At 45.0% G+C, this 21,596-nt stretch overlaps 1 protein-coding gene across 1 annotated transcript in view; it reads left to right on the top strand.

Annotated features, from left to right (window-relative positions):
• Positions 1 to 21,596, top strand: part of LOC128703847 (uncharacterized) — a 231,110-nt gene that overhangs the window by 202,682 nt on the left and 6,832 nt on the right. The window contains exon 5 of the mRNA XM_070103774.1: positions 1,037 to 1,197. Coding sequence (XP_069959875.1) covers positions 1,037 to 1,197 — 161 coding nt within the window. The remainder of the gene's footprint in view (positions 1 to 1,036; positions 1,198 to 21,596) is intronic.

Below are 21,596 nucleotides of genomic sequence, written 5' to 3' on the forward strand. Positions count from 1 at the left end.
AGCATAGCTCCTGGCCCTGCCTCTTCACTGGCCGCTACTGTGTGTGTGTGTGTGTGTGTATGCAGTAAGGTCACAGTAAACAGGTCATATCACAATATGCAGAACAACCACTGTGAAAAAAATAGTGAAATTTCATGCTTATTTGCAGCCAAGAGTTCATTGATGAAGAAATCTTGAAGATTAATGAAATAGCTTATGATCTAAAATACCCGAAACACTTAATTGATAATGATAAATCCTTTAAAAATGCTAAAAATACTTTTTTGTAATTCAAAAAAGGGCAACCAACCCTATTTAAGTAAAAATATGTTGGCTCTCCCTTACCATGAGAACTTTCTTGATATACCGTTTCTGCTTAAGAATTCTAATGTCAAAATCTTGATACAGTAAAAAAACTTTTGATAAAAAAATCCCTTTAAAATGCTGCTGGGTGTGTCTACAAGATTCCAGTTGATGAAGTTTATTACGGTCATACTGGGAAAAGTCTCGAACTAAGATTACAACAACATATATTTAGCATTAAAAGTGGACAAGATTCTAATGCTCTGTTTATTCATGCGAGAGATTTTAACCATCCAATTGATTTTCAAATGCCGAGAAAATTATATCAAGGAGGCCTATGGTCGAAATATAACAGAATCAAGTTTCATAAAAAAAGTTTTGAAATTAATATGAATATTGCTTTAGAATTATACAGATTTGATTTATTTATATTTAAAAACATTTGGGAAAAAATTTAAGATACATTAGACAATTTAAAATTTTAAAGCTTGGGTAGAATATAAGCTGTGTTTGACAGCTCCTTGGCTACAAACCAACGTTACCATAAAAAGGTCAGATATTTTAAGCTGACAGCAGGGTGTAATCTCATCCTTACATGCCTTTCTGTTGATCTTTTGTTTTTCATTATCTTTTGTTTTTACACTATAGATAAATAGAGACAGATAGATAATGCACAAATATGGAAGAGAGGAAGAGAGACAGATTCATACATATACATATATATATTTATTAATGAAATCCATTTCTGTGACAGACATGCAGGTGGTGACAAAGAACCACTATCGCTCACATCCGCTGGCTCTGTGGAACCACCTCATCCCTAACCTGATTAAGTCGACGCGTATCATGACGGATCAAGGAACTCTGCCTCACCTACCAGGAGCTACACCTCCTACCATCACACTCGTCCCCACGGTCAGACTTCTCTTTGGAATTTTTGTATATTTTTTTTTTTTTTTACGGTGGAGGATACGAGCTGTTATCTTGAGTTCTAAGATTGGTCTTCTGTAAGATAGATTACAATATATTTCCTTTTCCAAGAATGCCACGTACAGTACTTGGCTAGCACGTACGTATGTGCCCTGATTACAGAATTCTGACTTATAAAAGGGTAGTGTTTTCCCTCTATTGCGTGTGTGTGTGTGTGTGTGTGTGTGTGTACTCACCTAATTGTACTCACCTAATTGTGGTTGCAGGGGTCGAGACTCAGCTCCTGGCCCCGCCTCTTCACTGATCGCTACTAGGTCCTCTCTCTCTCTGCTTCCTGAGCTGTATCATACCTCTTCTTAAAACTATGTATGGTTCCTGCCTCCACTACTTCGCTTGCTAGGCTATTCCACTTCCTGACAACTCTATGATTGAAGAAATACTTCCTAACGTCCCTGTGACTCGTCTGAGTCTTCAGCTTCCAGTTGTGACCCCTTGTCCCTGTGTCCCCTCTCTGGAACATCCTATCTCTGTCCACCTTGTCTATTCCCCGCAGTATCTTGTATGTCGTTATCATGTCTCCCCTGACCCTTCTGTCCTCCAGTGTCGTCAGTCCGATCTCCCTCAACCTTTCCTCGTACGACATTCCCCTGAGCTCTGGGACTAGCCTTGTTGCAAACCTTTGTACTTTCTCTAACTTCTTGACGTGCTTGACCAGGTGTGGGTTCCAGACTGGTGCTGCATACTCCAGTATGGGCCTAACATACACAGTGTACAGTGTCTTGAACGATTCCTTATTAAGGTATCGGAACGTTATTCTCAGGTTTGCCAGGCGCCCGTATGCTGCAGCAGTTATTTGGTTGATGTGTGCCTCCGATGATGTGCTCGGTGTTATGGTCACCCCAAGGTCTTTCTCCCTGAGTGAGGTCTGTAGTCTTTGTCCACCTAGCCTATACTCTGTCTGCGGTCTTCTTTGCCCCTCCGCAATCTTCATGACTTTGCATTTGGCTGGATTGAATTCGAGAAGCCAGTTACTGGACCACATGTCCAGCCTGTCCAGGTCTCTTTGCAGTCCTGCCTCATCCTCATCCGATTTAATTCTTCTCATCAACTTCACATCATCTGCAAATAGGGACACTTCAGAGTCTATTCCTTCCATCATGTCGTTCACATATATCAAAAATAGCACAGGTCCTAGAACTGACCCCTGTGGGACCCCGCTCGTCACAGGCGCCCACTGTGATACCTCTTCACGTACCATGACTCGTTGCTGCCTCCCTGTCAGGTATTCCTTGATCCATTGCAGTGCCCTCCCTGTTACATGCGCCTGATCCTCCAGCTTCTGCACTAATCTCTTGTGGGGAACTGTGTCAAAGGCCTTCCTGCAGTCTAGGAAAACGCAATCTACCCACCCCTCTCTCTCGTGTCTTACTTCTGTTACCTTGCCATAAAACTCCAGGAGGTTTGTGATACAAGATTTGCCTTCCATGAACCCATGCTGGTTTTCATTTATAATCTTGTTCCTTTCCAGGTGTTCGACCACTCTCCTCCTGATAATCTTCTCCATGACTTTGCACACAATACATGTCAGAGACACAGGTCTGTAGTTTAGCGCCTCGTTTCTGTTTCCTTTCTTAAATATGGGGACTACATTAGCTGTCTTCCATTTCTCAGGTAGTTGCCCAGTTTCAAGGGATGTGTTGAAGATTGTGGTTAGAGGCACGCACAGCATCTCTGCTCCTTCTCTAAGGACCCATGGGGAGATGTTGTCCGGTCCCATCGCCTTTGAGGTGTCAAGGTCACTTAGGAGCTTCTTCGCCTCCTCCTCAGTTGTTCGTATGTCATCCAACACTTGTTGGTATATTCCCTCTTGATGTTCCCTTCTGTGCTGTCTTCCCACAGCCTTTCCTGCCTCTACTGTGAAAACTTCCTTAAATTTCCTGTTCAGCTCCTCACATTCCTCCTGATCATTTCTTGTGAGTTCTCCACCTTCTGTACTTAATCTGATTACCTGGTCTTTGACTGTTGTCTTCCTCCTGATGTGGCTATACAACAGTTTCGGGTCAGTCTTGATTCTCGATGCTATGTCATTTTCATACTGTCGCTGGGCCTCCCTCCTTACCTGTGCGTACTCATTCCTGGCTCTGCGACTGATCTCCCTATTTTCGTGTGTTCTCTGCCTTCTGTACTTTTTCCATTCTCTATTGCACTTTGTTTTTGCCTCCTTACACCGTCGGGTAAACCAGGGGCTCGTTCTGGTCTTCCCGTTGTTACTGTTGCCCTTGGGAATAAACCTTTCCACTGCCTCCTTGCATTTTGTTGTTACATATTCCATCATTTCATTTACTGGCTTTCCTGCCAGTTCTCTGTCCCACTGGACCTCCCGCAAGAAGTTCTTCAACCCTATGTAGTCCCCTCTTTTATAGTCAGGCTTTTCCCATTCAACTCCTGTTATTCTCTCCACTTGCAGCTCTACTATGTATTCAAAGCACAGAACCACGTGGTCGCTAGCTCCTAGGGGACTTTCATACTTGATGTCCTCAATGTCTGAGCTGCCTAGGGTGAACACAAGGTCCAATCTTGCTGGTTCATCCTCCCCTCTCACTCTGGTAGTGTCCTTAACATGTTGGTGCATGAGGTTTTCCAGCACCACGTCCAACATCTTGGCTCTCCATGTTTCGGTACCCCCATGTGGCTCCAGGTTTTCCCAGTCAATCTCCCTGTGGTTGAAATCCCCCATAACCAGCAACTTTGCTCTGCTGGAGTGAGCTCTTCTTGCCACCTCAGCAAGTGTGTCCACCATTGCTCTGTTGCTCTCTTCATATTCCTCTCTTGGCCTCCTGCAGTTCTGTGGTGGATTATACATCACTGCAGTGACCACTTTGTGTTCCCCAGACTGAAGTGTACCTACTATGTAGTCTCTTTCTCCCGTCTCATCTATGCCTTCCATTTTCTCGAATTTCCAACTGTTTTTTACGAGCAGAGCAACCCCACCTCCCCCCTAGCCCCTTCTATCTTTCCTCATGATCTGGTATCCTGGTGGGAAGATTGCATCTGTTATTGTCTCCATGAGTTTTGTTTCTGTAACTGCTATGATGTCTGGGGACTTCTCATTGATTCTTTCTTGCCATTCCTCATGTTCATTCGTTAATCCATCTGCATTTGTGTACCAAACCTTCAACTTCTGTTCTAATACTGTAACTGTGGTGCGGGGGGTGGGAACAGAGGGATCGGTGTGTGATGGTTGGTTTGGATTGTTCAGTTGCCTTGGGGGTGTCGTGGCTGGAGTCCTTCTGCAGGTGTTTCTGGGGGGTGTGCTTGTCCTTCCATTTGATCCTGGGTTATTCTGCTCTCCTTTTTCATTTCCTCCCATTTCTCCTTTCGTTTTTGAGCTCTCTCTTTCATCGTCTTCCTTTCGTCCTGTGTTCTGTCTCGATCGAGGTACACACTCCGGAACTCTTGCTTGCCTCTCAGCCGTGCTTTCTCCTGTAGGATCATGGTTCGGGTTGATTCTGCCTTGAAAATTACTTTGAGAGGCCGATTCCTTTTCTTTGTGAACCACCCAATTCTCCGAAAATTTGCCACCTGGGTCATGTCCCCCTCGCCTATCACCTTCATGATATCTTCAATCGCTTTTTTCTCCTCCTGCTTTCTTTCATCATAAGTTTCCCCTTTAGCTTCGTCTAGCCCATAGACAAACACGGATCTTTCCCTTTCCACCTCCCACTGTGACTCCCATTGCATCCTCTGATGTGTTTTAGTTCCTTCCCGTGGAGTGTTCCTTCCTTCAGTCCCTTCCCTAATTATGGCCCCTATGCTTCTTGGTTTGTCCTTCCTGCTCACCTGTTCCTGGCCCCCACAGGTATCTGGTATGGTCCCTGCACATGTCCTAGTTCCTTCAATGTCTTCCAACCTCTCATTCTGTCCTAGTGTGCTCCCTGTCTTTGTTTTGGCCCCATGTGGGTTTGACACTACCTCTGCATACAGTTTAGTTTCCATGCTTCCTTCAGTCCTGTTGTCTGTGTTCGATGTAGCCATTGCCGATGCTACTTCTGTAATATCTTTGTCTCTGTGCTGTTTCAGATGTCTCAGCTCCTCTTCTAATCTCTCTATCTTGATTTCTGCTGCTGTGGCCTGTTTCTTCCACTTTCTGCATTCTTCTGCTAACCTCTCTTCCATCTTCCTTTCCAGCTCATCTAGTCTCCTTCCCCACTCTTCCTCCCTTTTTTTGAGCTCTGCCTCCCATTCTTCCCTCCCAGATTCGTGTGGTGTGTGTGTGTGTGTGTGTGTGTGTGTGTGTGTGTGTGTGTGTGTGTGTGTGTGTGTGTGTGTGTGTGTTTGCGTGTGTTTATGTGTGTGTGTTTGTGTGTGTGTGTGTGTGTGTGTGTGTGTGTGTGTATGTGTATGTGTATGTATATATGTGTGTGTGTGTGTGTGTGTGTGTGTGTGTGTGTGTGTGTGTGTGTGTGTGTGTGTGTGTGTGTGTGTGTGTGTGTGTGTATGTGTATGTGTATGTATATATGTGTGTGTGTGTGTGTGTGTGTGTGTGTGTGTGTGTGTGTGTGTGTGTGTGTGTGTGTGTGTGTGTGTGTGTGTGTGTGTGTGTGTGTGTGTGTGTGTGTGTGTGCTCACTCTCCTGTTGGTACTTATTTGTGGTTGGGGGGTCGATTCACAGCTCCTAGTCCAGTCTCTTCGCTTATCGCTACTGATTCCACTCTCTCCCTGCTCAAAGAGCTTTATCGTATCTCTTTAAAGCTATGTATGGATTTTGCCTCCATTACATCACTGTCCAGATCATTCCAGTTCCTGACAACTCTATGACTGAAGAAATGCTTGCTGACATACCTATGAATCATCTAAATTTTCTTGTTGCTGAGCCCCATCTCTGAAACATTGTGTCTCCGTCCTCCACTGGCCAAGTCTTTTTGTTTCTTGACTAAAGAAATCCTTTGTAGTAATCTAGTTTGTGCCTCTCCTCCTGCTATTGATGCCTCTAGCGTCTATTCTTGCTCTTCAATACTTTGGAGAAACTGGCCACTCTCTCTCTGACAGACTTAAGGAGCACAAAAAAAGTGTTAGACTTGCTATGTTAGAAAACATAGTCTCCTATTGACTGGTTCTCTGCTAAAACTGTTTACCCTTCTAGCCTTCACGAATGCCATCTTGTTGAATCATCCTTTATACACAACTTTCCTAATATGAATCTTAGTCGTGGCTTTGTCCCTGTAGATGCCTTCCTTTTTCATTACATTTTCAAATGCTCCAAACTTCAGAACACTCGTGGTTTCTTTTCCTCCTCTCCCTACTTCTCCTTTCCTATCTTTCTTAGACTTCATTTCTTCCGCTTAGGTGTTTCGTTTTTCAGTTGTTTACCCCTTTGTATTTTTGGACCCACCCTTTGCCATTAGCTCTCTTGCAGTGCTCGTTTTTCTTATCCTTAGACTTATTCCACTTTTACTTCTATTACTACTACTCTTACATTACTATTACCTCACATTACTCCCTTGTCTCTCTCTTGCGCCACTACCTCTGCTCTCCCTACTTACTACTATCAGTACTACTTTCACTACCAGCATTGCCTCTATCACTACTTCTCTTATATCCTTCTTTCTTCCCCCCTTTGTCCCGTCCCTGTTCTCCTCTCCTATATATACATGTACTGTGTTAGTTTGATTCGTAAATGGTCCAAGTCGGACCGAAACATGTCATAAGCTTCTCTCTCCTATGTACGGGTTATATGTGCATCCATCCCTGTGACCAAACCCATCTTAGTAGGAACTAGTTACCGCCCTCCTACCCAGGACCAGTTCTTAGAAGACTTTTCCAGAGTCTTGTCCGGAGTTGAAAACAATTGCGAGACAATAATACTGGGCGACTTTAATATCTGTTTTCAGCAGCAAAATAACGGGCTATGCAAAAGGTATAAGCAAATTCTAGGATTAAATAGTTACACTCAACTAATTAATACTCCAACCCGGATCACACAGTTCTCAGCCACCCTAATTGACCACATACTTTGTAACCGCTCTGAGAACATTAGTCAGTCAGGCGTCATTACCACAGGTCTTAGTGATCATTTCATCATTTACTGCACCAGGAAAATAACTAGGGATAGGATAGGCCTACACAGGACAATAAAAATGAGGTCAACTAGAAACTACAGTAAAGAAACACTGGTAAATAGGCTACACAATTGTGACTGGACAGAGATAACAAGTTGCACGGACGTAAACGATGCCTGGGAAAAATTCAAAACAATGTTCACTACCATCCTTGATAATATTGCACCAGTTAAAGAGGTTAGGATTAAACGAAGAACTGAACCCTGGATGAATACTGAGATATTAGATAATATGAAATTCAGAGACCAGCTGCTAAAAAGATTTAAAGCAAACAGACAGGATATTGCAGCACTAAATGAATTCCAAAGGGTGAGGAACAGAGTACAGAGACTTATAAAAGGAGCAAAGGCAAAGCACTACTGCTCAAAAATTGAAGAGTATAAGCATAACCCCAGAAAGCTCTGGCAACAACTAAAACAGTTGGGGTATAGCCATAAGCCAGTAGATAGGTCTAACATAGTACTCACTATCGATAATGAGGTATGCCACGAAACATCTAAGGTGGCAAATTGCTTTAATTCCTACTACACATCTGTTGCATCAACACTAGTAAGTAAACTACCAGCTGCATCAAATACCTTTAACACAGACTCTGATAAGTTTCAAACATACTATACCAATAAAGGGGTAACCCCAAACAGTTGTCAACTAGTAAGTGTATCTCATGACTTTATTCAAAAAGAACTAAGCAGGTTAAACCCAACTAAGAGCACAGGCCCTGATAACATCCCGTCTAAGTTCCTAAAAGATGGTGCTTCTGAACTGTCAATCCCTATTGCTCACATAATAAATCTATCAATCACCACTAATACAGTACCGGAGGGGTTCAAGGAGGCCAGAGTCACTCCTATCTTCAAGAAAAATAGTAGGTCTGATGTAAGCAACTATAGGCCTGTTAGTATACTCAGTATAATATCTAAAATTCTAGAGAGGGCGGTGTATTCTCAAGTAGTTAAGTACCTTAATGACAACAACATTCTCCATAGCTATCAATCGGGCTTTAGAAGATCCTACTCAACCGACACCTCCCTTATTAATCTGATGGATTACCTGAGAACTGAAATGTCAAAGGGGAACCTCATAGGCATGGTAACCTTAGACCTGCAAAAGGCCTTCGATACTGTCAACCACAATATATTATGTAATAAACTTCAAGCTATCGGTATAGGTTCTGTAGACTGGTTTAAGTCCTACCTTAGCAACAGGAGACAAATAGTCAAAATCAACAAAACAGAATCAGAACCCCTGCCGATAACATGTGGAGTTCCCCAAGGTAGTATTCTGGGTCCCTTATTATTCTTATGTTATGTCAATGATATGCCTATCAGTGTCAAGTGCAAACTCCTACTGTATGCAGATGACAGTGCTCTGTTAGTGTCAGGTAAAGACCCACAAGATATTGCTAATGTTTTAACACTGGAACTGGAGTCCTGCAGCAAATGGTTAGTAGACAACAAACTATCATTACACCTAGGGAAAACTGAAGCCATTCTCTTTGGCACGAAACATAAACTGAGAAGGGTAAATAATTTTAATGTTCAATGTAATGGGGAGCCCATCACTTTGGTTTCATCAGTAAAATATTTGGGAATCCCCTTTGACCCATGCATGTCAGGAGAATTGATCGGGAACAGTGTAGTAAAGAAAGCGAATGCCAAACTGAAGTTCCTGTATAGACAAGCACAGTGTCTACCTACTGAGGCTCGCAGGACCCTATGTCTAGCCCTTATACAATGCCATATGGATTACGCTTGCTCTTCTTGGTACTCTGCCTTGACAAAAAAACTGAAAGATAGACTGCAAATCACCCAGAACAAAATCGTAAGATTCATCCTGGGGCTGGGACCAAGAGAACATGTAGGCCAGGATGAATTACAGCAGTTGGATATGCTGAATGTTGAAGACAGAGTAAAACAACTGAAGCTAAATCATGTTTATAAAATTGCTCACAAACAATGTCCAGAATATCTTGCTGTCAATTTTGTCAAGGTTGGGAACCAAAGCAATCATAGTACTAGGGGGAGAGAGCACAACTTTGTAGTACCCACAGTCAGTGGCCAGGCTTCAAACACCTTTTATTGTACAGCAATAAAGGAATGGAACAGACTACCCGCACATGTCAAAGCCAGTCATAGCGTGAACCAGTTCAAGAAGACTGCCAAAAGGTGTCTGATGAATGTAGCTACAGAAAGGGAGGGGAATGATTTTCTATTTTTTAGCTAACATACGTGTAAATTTTACCTTATTCCTTGTAATGACCCTCGTATTGTAGATAGTCTTAATGACCTTGGTGTAGCAGATAGTCTTTTTAGTATGATAATAAGATGTTATCTTCATTGTAGAATAATAAGAAAATATTATAACCTTTATACTATAATAATAAGGTAAAAGGACCCCAATGGAAATAAGTCACTCTGTCTGACTTTTTTGGGTTATCCTAGGTTCTCTACACATATGCTGCTATGTATGATAATTCTATATAACTGTATTTGTGTATACCTGAATAAACTTACTTACTTACTTACTTACTGCTCGAAGAATTTATTCCTGTCCACTCTATTAATTCCTTTCAGTAGTTTGTACGTTATCATATCAGGTTTAATTCCCTTAATCTCTCCTCCGGGACTAGTCGTCTCGTTGCAACCCTCTGCACTTTCTCCAGATTCTTGACATGCTTAGTCAGGTATAGGCTTAATGCTGGTGCTTCATACTCCAGTATGATCTTGACATACTATTCACAGTGTCGTGAATAACTCCTTGCTTAGGCTTATGTAAGACAATCTTAAATTTTCCATTTGCTGTGGCAGTTGTTCGATTGATGTGCGCCTCAGGCAATATGCTCAATATAATGATTATCTAGAAGTCCTCCTTGAGTGAAGTTTATAGCCTCTGCCCCTGAACATGTATTCCATTTGTAGTCTTTTGTGCCCGTCCTCCATCTTGATAACCTTGCATTTGCTGTGGTTAAATTTTAAGAGCCAGTTGTGAGACTAGAGTTACAGTTCGTCCAGGTTCATAAGTTGTCTTTCCAGATCATCACCCATTTGTATTCTCATCAGTTTCGGCTCATCTGCAAACAGGTGTAACTTTGACTGTCTCCTCCATCCCATCATCCACGTAAACAATAGTACTGGCCCCAATATTGATCCTTATGAAATCTGATTCATTACACGCGCTGTCTCATACACCTTATCTCAGACAACCTCTTGATGTTTCCTTCCTGTTAAGTATTCCTTGATCTATTGTAGTGTATTCACTGTTATTCCCAGCGGCTCCTCTAGCTTTTGACCCAATCTCTTGTGCGGTATGACTCAAGAAATCGTAATGACACGATTGTAAACAAACCATACCCCCGGCCGGGATTCTATGACCGCGGGTTCAATCCCGGTCGGGGGTATGGTTTCTCTTGTGCGGTATTCTATCATAAGTCTTTCTAAAGTCCAAAAATAGGTAATCCACCCAGCCTCCCCCCCCCTCTCTCTCTCTCTCTCTCTCTCACACACACACACACACATACACACAACACCCATTTCTTCTTTAATCATAGACCACTAATAGATTTGTAAACAGGATTTGCTGTATCTCTCAGTTTGTGCTAGTTGTTGTTTATGAATGCGCTCCTTTCTAGGTACTCCACCACAGTTCTACTGATACTGGTCTGTCGATTACAGCTACACTTCGTTAAATATTTGGAAAATATATGTTGTCTTCTAAACGTCTGGCAGCTGTCCTGCGTTGATTCGCCTGATGGTAGCTAGTGGCACACAGTGTTTCGTGTCATCTGTCCCTCTCTTCCCTATTTCTATGGCCTTCCCAAAACTCATAAACCTGATATTCCTCTTCGTCCTATCATATCCTCTAGAGGTTCTGTCTCTTATTCTCTTGCTTCTTGGCTGGCCAAAACCCTCACTCCCTTTCTTGGTACTTTTTCTCCTGCCCACCTCCGTCACTCTCAAGACTTTATTGAACGGGTTCGCTCTCTCCCAACCTGTAAGATGCTTAGTCTTGACGTTGAGTCCCTCTTCACCAATGTCCCTCTTGATGATGTCCTTGATTTCCTTAGAGAGAAGGCCCATGAAGGGTTTCTTCATCTCCCTATCCCCACTGATGTCTTTCTTGATCTGATCCGCCTCTGTGTGGACTCTAACTCCTTTTCCTGCCAAGGGAAATATTATTCTCAAACCTTCTTTGTCGCTATGGGCTCTCCTCCCTCTCCTGTCCTTGCTAATCTTTACATGGAATACTTCGAGACTGTTCTTCTTCCTACCCTCGATATGCAACCTTCACTCTGGCTCCGCTATGTGGATGACATCTTTGCTCTGTGGCCTCATGACTCCAGTCTCTTCCAACCTTTTCTTGAAGCTCTTAATAATCTTGCCCCTTCCATTAAGTTTAAAGCTGAATGGGAATCTAATTCCTTGCTTCCTTTTCTTGATGTCCATGTCCACCGCTCAGATACAGGTTTTTCCTTTTCCGTTTACCGTAAACCTATGCACAGTGGCATGTACATTCACTACTTTTCCTATCATGCTTCCCCTGTCAAGAAAAGTGTTCTTATCTCCCTCTTTCTCCGTGCCCTCCGCATCTGTGATCCTCAGTTCCTTCCAGCAGAAATTTCCACTCTTCATAATTCGTTCTCCCTTCTTGGCTACCCTTCCCATTTCATAGACTCTGCCCTCTCACGTGCTAAACGCAATTTCTTCTCTCCCAAACTCTCTACTCATGGGAACTCTTCTATCCTCTGCCTTCCCTACATTTCCGGTCTTTCTAATCTCAACAATTCTCTCCATCCCTTAGACATCAAGCTTACCTTCCGCCAGACTAACACTCTTCACACTAATCTCGTTCATACCTCTCCTCCCTCTACAGATGTTCCTAGTGTCTACTCTATTTCTTGCTCCTCCTGTCCTCTTCAATACTTCGGAGAAACTGGTCGATCTCTTTCTGACAGACTTAGGGAGCACAAAAATAGTGTTAGGCTTGCCGACACTAACAATGCTCTTTTCTGTCACGTCAGAGATCATAGCCATCCTATTGACTGGTCTTCTGCTAAAACTGTCTTCCCTACTTCCAACTCGAACAGTCGCCGTCTAGTTGAATCCTCTCTAATACACAACTTTCCTTGTATGAACCTTAGCCCTGGCTTCGTCTCTGTAGATGCCTTCCTCTCCCACTACATTGTAAAATGCTCCAAACTTCAGAACACCCGTGACTTAACCTGAATCCTCATTTTTTCTTTTTCTTTTTCTTCTTCTTCCTCTTCCCCTTTCCTCTTTCCTTTTCTCCTCTGGGTTGTCTTTCTCTCTCCTGTCTCATGTTTCTGTTCCTTCTTCATTTATTTCACCACTTCCCCTTTCACGCACCTCTGTGCGCTTGCTCTCCCTCTGTGGGCATCTAGCTCTCTTGCAGTGCTCCCCTTCCTTTGTATTTGACTGGCTTGTCATCCTTATTTCCCACTTCTACCACTACTACTACCTCTTCTTCTTCTACTACTACCACAACTACTGATGAAATTAAGACACATGTGCGGCGTCTGGTTGTCTTTGTTGTGGATTTTTCGCCATTCAGTGGCTGGCTGGATGGCGAAACGTCTACGATGGGGATGCCCGGGTGTTGTGCATGTGTCTTGATTTCATCTTGTCGGTATTATATACAATTCTTGTTCTACTACTACTACTACTACCACCACCTCTTCCTGCCTATATATAGCCGTCCTGCTCCACCTCTGGTTAGTGTGACTTTGTCAATGGTCCAAGTCGGACCGAAACGTCGTCGTAAGCTTCTCTCTTTTATGTGCGGGTTATTTGTGTATCGTTCCAGTCACGGTATTGTGCCTTTTTTGTTATTTACAGGATTTTCCTTCCATGAATCCGTGCTGGTTGGCATTTATAATCTTGTTCCGTTCCAGATGCTCCACTACTCTCCTCCTGATAATCTTCTCCATAACTTTGCATTCTATACACGTCAGTGACACAGGTCTGTAGTTTAGTGCCTCTTTTCTGTCTCCTTTTTTAAAAATGGGAACTACATTTGCCGTCTTCCATACCTCCGGTAGTTGTCCAGTTTCCAGGGATGTGTCGAAGATTGTGGCAAGTGGCACACACAACATATCCGCTCTCTCTCTAAGGACCCACGGGGAGATGTTGTCCGGTCCCATTGCCTTTGAGGTATCGATGTCCCTTAGCAGCTTCTTCACCTCTTCCTCATTTGTATGTATGTCATCCAACACTTGTTGGATATTCCTTGCTGGTGTCCCCCTCTGTTCTGTCCCCCCAGAGGCCTTCCTGTCTACACTGTAAATACTTTCTTAAATCTCATATTGAGCTCCTCACATACTTCTTGATCATTTCTTGTGAGTTCCCCGCCTTCTTTCCTCAGCCTTATCACCTGGTCTTTGACTGTTGTCTTCCTCCTAATGTGGCTATACAGCAGTTTCGGGTCAGACTTGACTTTCGATGCCATGTCGTTCTCGTACTGTCGCTGGGCCTCCCTCCTTATCTGTGCATACTCGTTTCTGGCTCTTCTACTAATCTCCTTATTTTCCTGAGTCCTTTGCCTACTGTACCTTTTCCATTCTCTGGTTCACTTAGTTTTTGCCTCCCTACACCTTCGGGTAAACGAAGGACTCACTTTGGTCTTCCTATTATTTCTATTTCTCTTGGCAAGAAACCTTTCCTCTGCCTCCTTGCACTTTGTTGTTACATATTCAATCATCTCGTTTACTGATTTTCCTACCAGTTCTCTGTCCTACTGAACCTCCTACAGGAAGTTCCTCATACCTGTGTAGTCCCCCCTTTTGTAGTTTGGCTTTTACCATTCGATTCCTGTTACCTTCTCCACTTGTAACTCTACTATATAATCAAAACTCAGAACCACGTGATCGCTAGCTCCAAGGGGCCTCTCGTAAGTGATGTCCTCAATGTCTGAACTGCTCAGGGTGTGTGTGTGTGTGTGTGTGTGTGTGTGTGTGTGTGTGTGTGTGTATGTGTGTGTGTATGTGTGTGTATGTGTGTGTATGTGTGTGTGCGTGTGTGCGTGTGTGCGTGTGTGTGTGTGTGTGTGTGTGTGTGTGTGTGTGTGTGTGTGTGTGTGTGTATGTGTGTGTGTGTACGTGTGTGCGCGTGTGCGTGTGTGCGTGTGTGTGTGTGTGTGTGTGTGTGTGTGTGTGTGTGTACACTCACCTATATGTAGTTGCAGGGGTCAAGTGTGGATGTGTGTGTGTGTGTGTGTGTGTACACTCACCTATATGTAGTTGCAGGGGTCAAGTGTGGATGTGTGTGTGTGTGTGTGTGTGTGTGTGTACTCACCTATATGTGGTTGCAGGGGTCAAGTGTGGATGTGTGTGTGTGTGTGTGTGTACTCACCTAGTTGTGGTTGCAAGGGTCAAGTGTGTGTGTGTGTGTGTACTCACCTAATTGTACTCACCTAGTTGAGGTTGCGGAGGTCGAGTCCGAGCTCCTGGCCCCGCCTCTTCACTGATCGCTACTAGGTCACTCTCCCTGAACCGTGAGCTTTATCATACCTCTGCTTAAAGCTATGTATGGATCCTGCCTCCACTACATCGCTTCCCAAACTATTCCACTTACTGACTACTCTGTGGCTGAAGAAATACTTCCTAACATCCCTGTGATTCATCTGTGTCTTCAACTTCCAACTGTGTCCCCTTGTTACTGTGTCCAATCTCTGGAACATCCTGTCTTTGTCCACCCTGTCAATTCCTCTCAGTATTTTGTATGTCGTTATCATGTCCCCCCTATCTCTCCTGTCCTCCAGTGTCATCAGGTTGATTTCCTTTAACCTCTCCTCGTAGGACATACCTCTTAGTTCTGGGACTAGTCTTGTTGCAAACCTTTGCACTTTCTCTAGTTTCTTTACGTGCTTGGCTAGGTGTGGGTTCCAAACTGGTGCCGCATACTCCAATATGGGCCTAACGTACACGGTGTACAGGGTCCTGAACGATTCCTTATTAAGATGTCGGAATGCTGTTCTGAGGTTTGCTAGGCGCCCATATTGTTATTTCTGTTCTTCTACTGAACAACGGTTTAGTGCCGATGGAGGTAGCGTAGGTAGCAATGATACGGCCGTGGACTAGTTTGGCTTTAATTGGGTAGGAGTGAGTACACAACGGGCAGTGTGAGGGAGTGACTGCAAGCCAGTCCGTGGAGGGGGAGCACTTGTGTCTGTCAAGTCGGTCGGCCTAGGAGTGAGGGAGAGGCATGGGCCGGCAGGCTGGCGTGCCTACCTAGAGGCCTGGCTACAGAGGGCAGCACCTGAGTGGCGCAAAATATGAACTTAGCTGGCAGACAGCATGGGCTGTCTGTGCAGACAGTACAGGCTGTCTACATACGCTCGGCCACCTACCGCGCGTCGTCCCGACGCGACAATACTGGTGGGCCCGTAGGTATAAAGGAATTACGTACACTAGCTACCCCAGAGAGGGACTGGCTTTCGCTCACTAGTAAATAAAAAATGGACATAAAAATGCAACAGGCAAAAAAAAAACTCTCCCATCCAGGGGAAGAGAAAACTGGTTTGCCCGCGCTGTTTCATCGAGGAGAGAGTCCGGAGACGTCAGCACTGGAACTAAAATCTTCTATATACAGGTTGTCCGCAGGGCTGAACATCAGTTGACCACTCGTCTACGAACGTTGTTGCACCCTCACATCTGCAAACAATGACTGACAGTAGCATTTCCTAAGGTGTGACATGTGACTCAGAGGGCAGCACTGCCCTGACCATAATACAGGCTTTTTTTTCCTTTTGTTATAAAAACACTGGTGCACATACGTACAATAATACTATATCCATGGAATTCATTACACTCTGGGTACCCTTCTAAAAGTATTTACATAATTACATGATGTTGTCCACCCTGACTCCATTATCGACTAGCTATACAATGTGTGTGCATTTATACCCATTTCTGCAAGCAAACAATTAGTATAACTAGCGTAGGAGTCAGACAAGTCAGTAGGTACGTCAATGTCACAGAAATGTACTGTTGTCCTGGGTCGCAGGCCATAAGTATGGAGCCTTACTGGGCCGTCTTCCGTACCAGTAGTAGTGGGAGAAGGGATAGACGGTTTGTCCCTAACATTAGCCTGATCGTGGCGTTGCAACGCACGCGCCTCCAGCTCTGCTTCGGCCTGCATATGGTCCACATACTTCATGTGATCAAGGTGGGCTTCCTTGATAGTTCCCGTAGCAATCTCCCTCACCTCGAACTTATTGCCACGGAGCTGTCGTAGGACACGGTAAGGACCCACAAACTTTGGGACAAGTTTGTGCATACCTGGGGTCTGCACTAGGTTGAGCAACATAACTTTGCAACCTGGTTCCACTTTGCTTTCCTTGGTGGGGGCATTGCGCTCAGACGTGAACCTATCAGTAGCTTTCATAAGGTTCTCTCGTACCCGCTGGAAGACAAGCTGCATTGTCCTCATCTTTACTACACTGGGGTTATCAGTATCGTAAGTAGGTCTAGGTGGAGCAAACAGAATTTCATATGGTAAGCGCTTGTCATAGCCATACAAAGCAAAATGAGGTGCAAGGATGCAGAATAAAATACTGGAATTTAAAATGTAGGAGTGCAAAAATAAATTTACAAAATTTAAGAAGCTGTAGGTAAAGTGGCAAAATGTGCACTGATGACACTGAACAATTTACTGAAGTATGGCTTCAGTAACTGTATTGGTGCAGGACAGTTAAATAATGTCACAAAATATTAGGAAATGCTAGGTAAGTCACTGTTTACTTAAGTTTGAGTGCAGATGGACGAAGGTACTGGTGCTGCAGGAACTTTCAGTGATGATCTAGTGACACTACACGCCTCCTAGCATTTGTATACTGCTATGGGGCTTCAATGTCGTAGGAAAAATGATCAGAATGGACTTGGGAAGAACAGGAAGGACCGGGGTAACTCTGTGGAGGTATAAGATATTAGAAGAACGTGGATACTCGGCGTGGACCACAGCTGTGCGTGGGTTGTTTACACTGGCAAGCATGTCTGGGCGCGCTGACTGACTGCGGCTTCAGCACACGGAGAACAAAACATTTACTACTCGAACGTGCTAAAAACAAGCTTAAGTGAAACTTTGAACTGGGACGAGTAAGTTTTACTGTAACAAATCACTGGGGAAAACAGAACTGGTGATGAACTGGGAATGTAACAGCAAGGGAAAGGGAGAAAAAAAATAAACTGGGCAACACAAAAAAAAACTGCACTGGCTGGAGATACGTAGACGCTGAGTAGTTGTAGACACTATGATGAGTCACGAGCCACTGTAGACGCTGAACTGAGCTGGCTTAGGGGCTAAGCCAACTGGGTTCCCACGTGGTTAAGCCAGGTAGAACGTCTTGGAGGAAACTGGGAAGAACACAACACACATGGACGGCGAGATGGACGTCGTTGCGTAGCAGAGAAGGCTGTAGAGGAGGCTGGTGTGTTTACACGCTGATTAGGGTATAAACCAACCCCAGAGCTGCCTCGTGGTCACGCGTGGAGCCACACGAAGCCAACACACTAAACGACCTCACCTCTACTTCTTGTAGCTGAGAAGGGCGTAGGGACGCTGTAGGAGGCAGAAGAATGGTGCTGGAGAGTGTTGAAGGGCTGTAGAGAGGGTGATGAGGTGAACACGTGACTGCTAAGGCTGGAGATGACGCCGTGACGCCTATGTCCAGATTTTGTGGGAAAAATCTAGGACGAAGATCTATCTCAGGTCCCGTCAAGACGCTGGGAGTAACAGATAACTCTTTAGGCCAGCAGGTGCGTTGGATGACGACGGATGATGTTGACTGGCGTCGACTGATGGTGTTGACCCCTCCACCCTGAAGAGGCTCACAATGCCGTTGACTCCGCTGTCACCACTGTTATTTCTGTTCTTCTGCTGAACAACGGTTTAGTGCCGATGGAGGTAGCGTAGGTAGCAATGATACGGCCGTGGACTAGTTTGGCTTTAATTGGGTAGGAGTGAGTACACAACGGGCAGTGTGAGGGAGTGACCGCAAGCCAGTCCGTGGAGGGGGAGCACTTGTGTCTGTCAAGTCGGTCGGCCTAGGAGTGAGGGAGAGGCATGGGCCGGCAGGCTGGCGTGCCTACCTAGAGGCCTGGCTACAGAGGGCAGCACCTGAGAGGCACAAAATATGAACTAAGCTGGCAGACAGCATGGGCTGTCTGTGCAGACAGTACAGGCTGTCTACAATATGCTGCAGCAGTTATTTGGTTGATGTGCGCTTCAGGAGATGTGCCTGGTGTTATACTCACCCGAAGATCTTTTTCCTTGAGTGAGGTTTGTAGTCTCTGGCCCCCTAGACTGTACTCCCTCTGCGGTCTTCTTTGCCCTTCCCCAATCTTCATGACTTTGCACTTGGTGGGATTGAACTCCAGGAGCCAATTGCTGGACCAGGTCTGCAGCCTGTCCAGATCCCTTTGTAGTTCTGCATGATCTTCGATCGAGTGAATTCTTCTCATCAACTTCACGTCATCTGCAAACAGGGACACCTCAGAGTCTATTCCTTCCGTCATGTCGTTCACAAATACCAGAAACAGCACTGGTCCTAGGACTGACCCCTGTGGGACCCCGCTGGTCACAGGTGCCCACTCTGACACCTCGCCACGTACCATGACTCGCTGCTGTCTTCCTGACAAGTATTCCCTGATCCATTGTAGTGCCTTCCCTGTTATCCCTGCTTGGTCCTCCAGTTTTTGCACCAATCTCTTGTGTGGAACTGTGTCAAACGCCTTCTTGCAGTCCAAGAATATGCAATCTACCCACCCCTCTCTCTCTTGTCTTATTGCTGTCACCATGTCATAGAACTCCAGTAGGTTTGTGACACAGGATTTCCCATCCCTGAAACCATGTTGGCTGCTGTTGATGAGATCATTCCTTTCTAGGTGTTCCACCACTCTTCTGATAATCTTCTCCATGATTTTGCATACTATACATGTCAGTGACATTGGTCTGTAGTTTAATGCTTCATGTCTGTCTCTTTTTTTAAAGATTGGGACTACATTTGCTGTCTTCCATGCCTCAGGCAATCTCCCTGTTTCGATAGATGTATTGAATATTGTTGTTAGGAGTACACATAGCACCTCTGCTCCCTCTCTCAATACCCATGGGGAGATGTTATCTGGCCCCATTGCCTTTGAGGTATCTAGCTCACTCAGAAGCCTCTTCACTTCTTCCTCGGTTGTGTGCACTGTGTCCAGCACATGGTGGTGTGCCCCACCTCTCCGTCTTTCTGGAGCCCCTTCTATCTCCTCTGTGAACACTTCTTTGAATCTCTTGTTGAGTTCCTCACATACTTCACGGTCATTTCTTGTTGTCTCTCCTCCTTCCTTCCTTAGCCTGATTACCTGGTCCTTGACTGTTGTTTTTCTCCTGATGTGGCTGTACAACAGTTTCGGGTCAGATATGGCTTTCGCTGCTATGTCATTTTCATATTGTCTTTGGGCCTCCCTTCTTATCTGTGCATATTCGTTTCTGGCTCTACGACTGCTCTCCGTATTCTCCTGGCTCCTTTGCCTTCTATATTTCTTCCATTCCCTAGCACACTTGGTTTTTGCCTCCCTGCACCTTTGGGTAAACCATGGGCTCATCCTGGCTTTTTCATTATTCCTGTTACCCTTGGGTACAAACCTCTCCTCAGCCTCCTTGCATTTTGTTGCTACACATTCCATCATCTCATTAACTGGCTTCCCTGCCAGTTCTCTGTCCCACTGAACCCCATTCAGGAAGTTCCTCATTCCTGTGTAGTCCCCTTTCTTGTGTGTGTGTGTGTGTGTGTGTGTGTGTGTACTCACCTAGTTGTGGTTGCAGGGGTCAAGTGTGTGTGTGTGTGTACTCACCTAGTTGTACTCACCTAGTTGAGGTTGCGGGGGTCGAGTCCGAGCTCCTGGCCCCGCCTCTTCACTGATCGCTACTAGGTCACTCTCCCTGAACCGTGAGCTTTATCATACCTCTGTTTAAAGCTATGTATGGATCCTGCCTCCACTGTGTGTGTGTGTGTGTGTGTGTGTGTGTGTGTGTGTGTGTGTGTGTGTGTGTGTGTGTGTGTGTGTGTGGTGTATGTGTATGTGTGTGTGTGCCTGTGTGTGTGTGTGTGTGTAGTCACCTAGTTGTGATTGCAGGGGAAGAGTCACAGCTCCTGGCCCCGCCTCTTCACTGGCCGCTACTGGGTCACTCTTCCTGCTTCATGAGCTTTATCATACCTTTTCTTAAAGCTATGTATGGTTCCTGCCTCCACTACCTCACTTGCTAGGCTATTCCACTTCCTGACTACTCTATGACTGAAGAAATACTTCCTAACATCCCTTTGACTCATCTGGGTCTTCAGCTTCCAATTGTGACCCCTTGTTTCTGTGTCCTCTCTCTGGAACATCCTATCTCTGTCCACCTTGTCTATTCCACGCAGTGCTTTGTATGTCGTTATCATGTCTCCCCTAACTCTCATGTCCTCCAGTGTTGTCAGGCAGATTTCCCTTAACCTTCCTTCGTAGGACATTCCCCTTAGCTCTGGAACTAACCTTGTCGCAAACCTTTGCACTTTCTCTAATTTCTTGACGTGCTTGATCAAGTGTGGGTTACAAACTGGTGCTGCATACTCCAGTAAGGGCCTGACGTACACGGTGTACAGTGTCTTGAACGATTCCTTACTAAGGTATCGGAATGCTATTCTCAGGTTTGTGTGTGTGTGTGTGTGTGTGTACTCACCTATTTGTGGTTGCAGGGGTTGATTCATAGCTCCTGGCCCCCCTCTTTACTGTGTGTGTGTGTGTACTCACCTAGTTGAGGTTGCGGGGGTCGAGTCCGAGCTCCTGGCCCCGCCTCTTCACTGATCGCTACTAGGTCACTCTCCCTGAGCCGTGAGCTTTATCATACCTCTGCTTAAAACTATGTATGGATCCTGCCTCCACTACATCGCTTCCCTGCCTTAAACTATTCTTCACTTACTGACTACTCTGTTTCTGGCTGAAGAAACGCAGTACTTCCTACCCTCCTGTCCTCCACATTTCCCTGTGATTCATCTGTAACCTTGTCTTCAGCTTCCAACTGTGTGCCCCTTGGGCCTACTGTGTCCAATCTCTGGAACAGGTCCTGTCTTTGTCTTTGTCGGTGTTATACTGTGAGTGTTTGTCTTTGGCCACCTAGCCTATACTCTGTCTGTGGTCTTCTGTGCCCTTCCCCTATCTTCATGACTTTGCATGAGTGTCATGTCGTTCACATATACCAAAAATAGCACTGGTCCTAGTGTGGGTGTGTG

Source organism: Cherax quadricarinatus, chromosome 87 (assembly GCF_038502225.1).
Source record: "Cherax quadricarinatus isolate ZL_2023a chromosome 87, ASM3850222v1, whole genome shotgun sequence".
NCBI lineage: Eukaryota > Metazoa > Arthropoda > Malacostraca > Decapoda > Parastacidae > Cherax > Cherax quadricarinatus.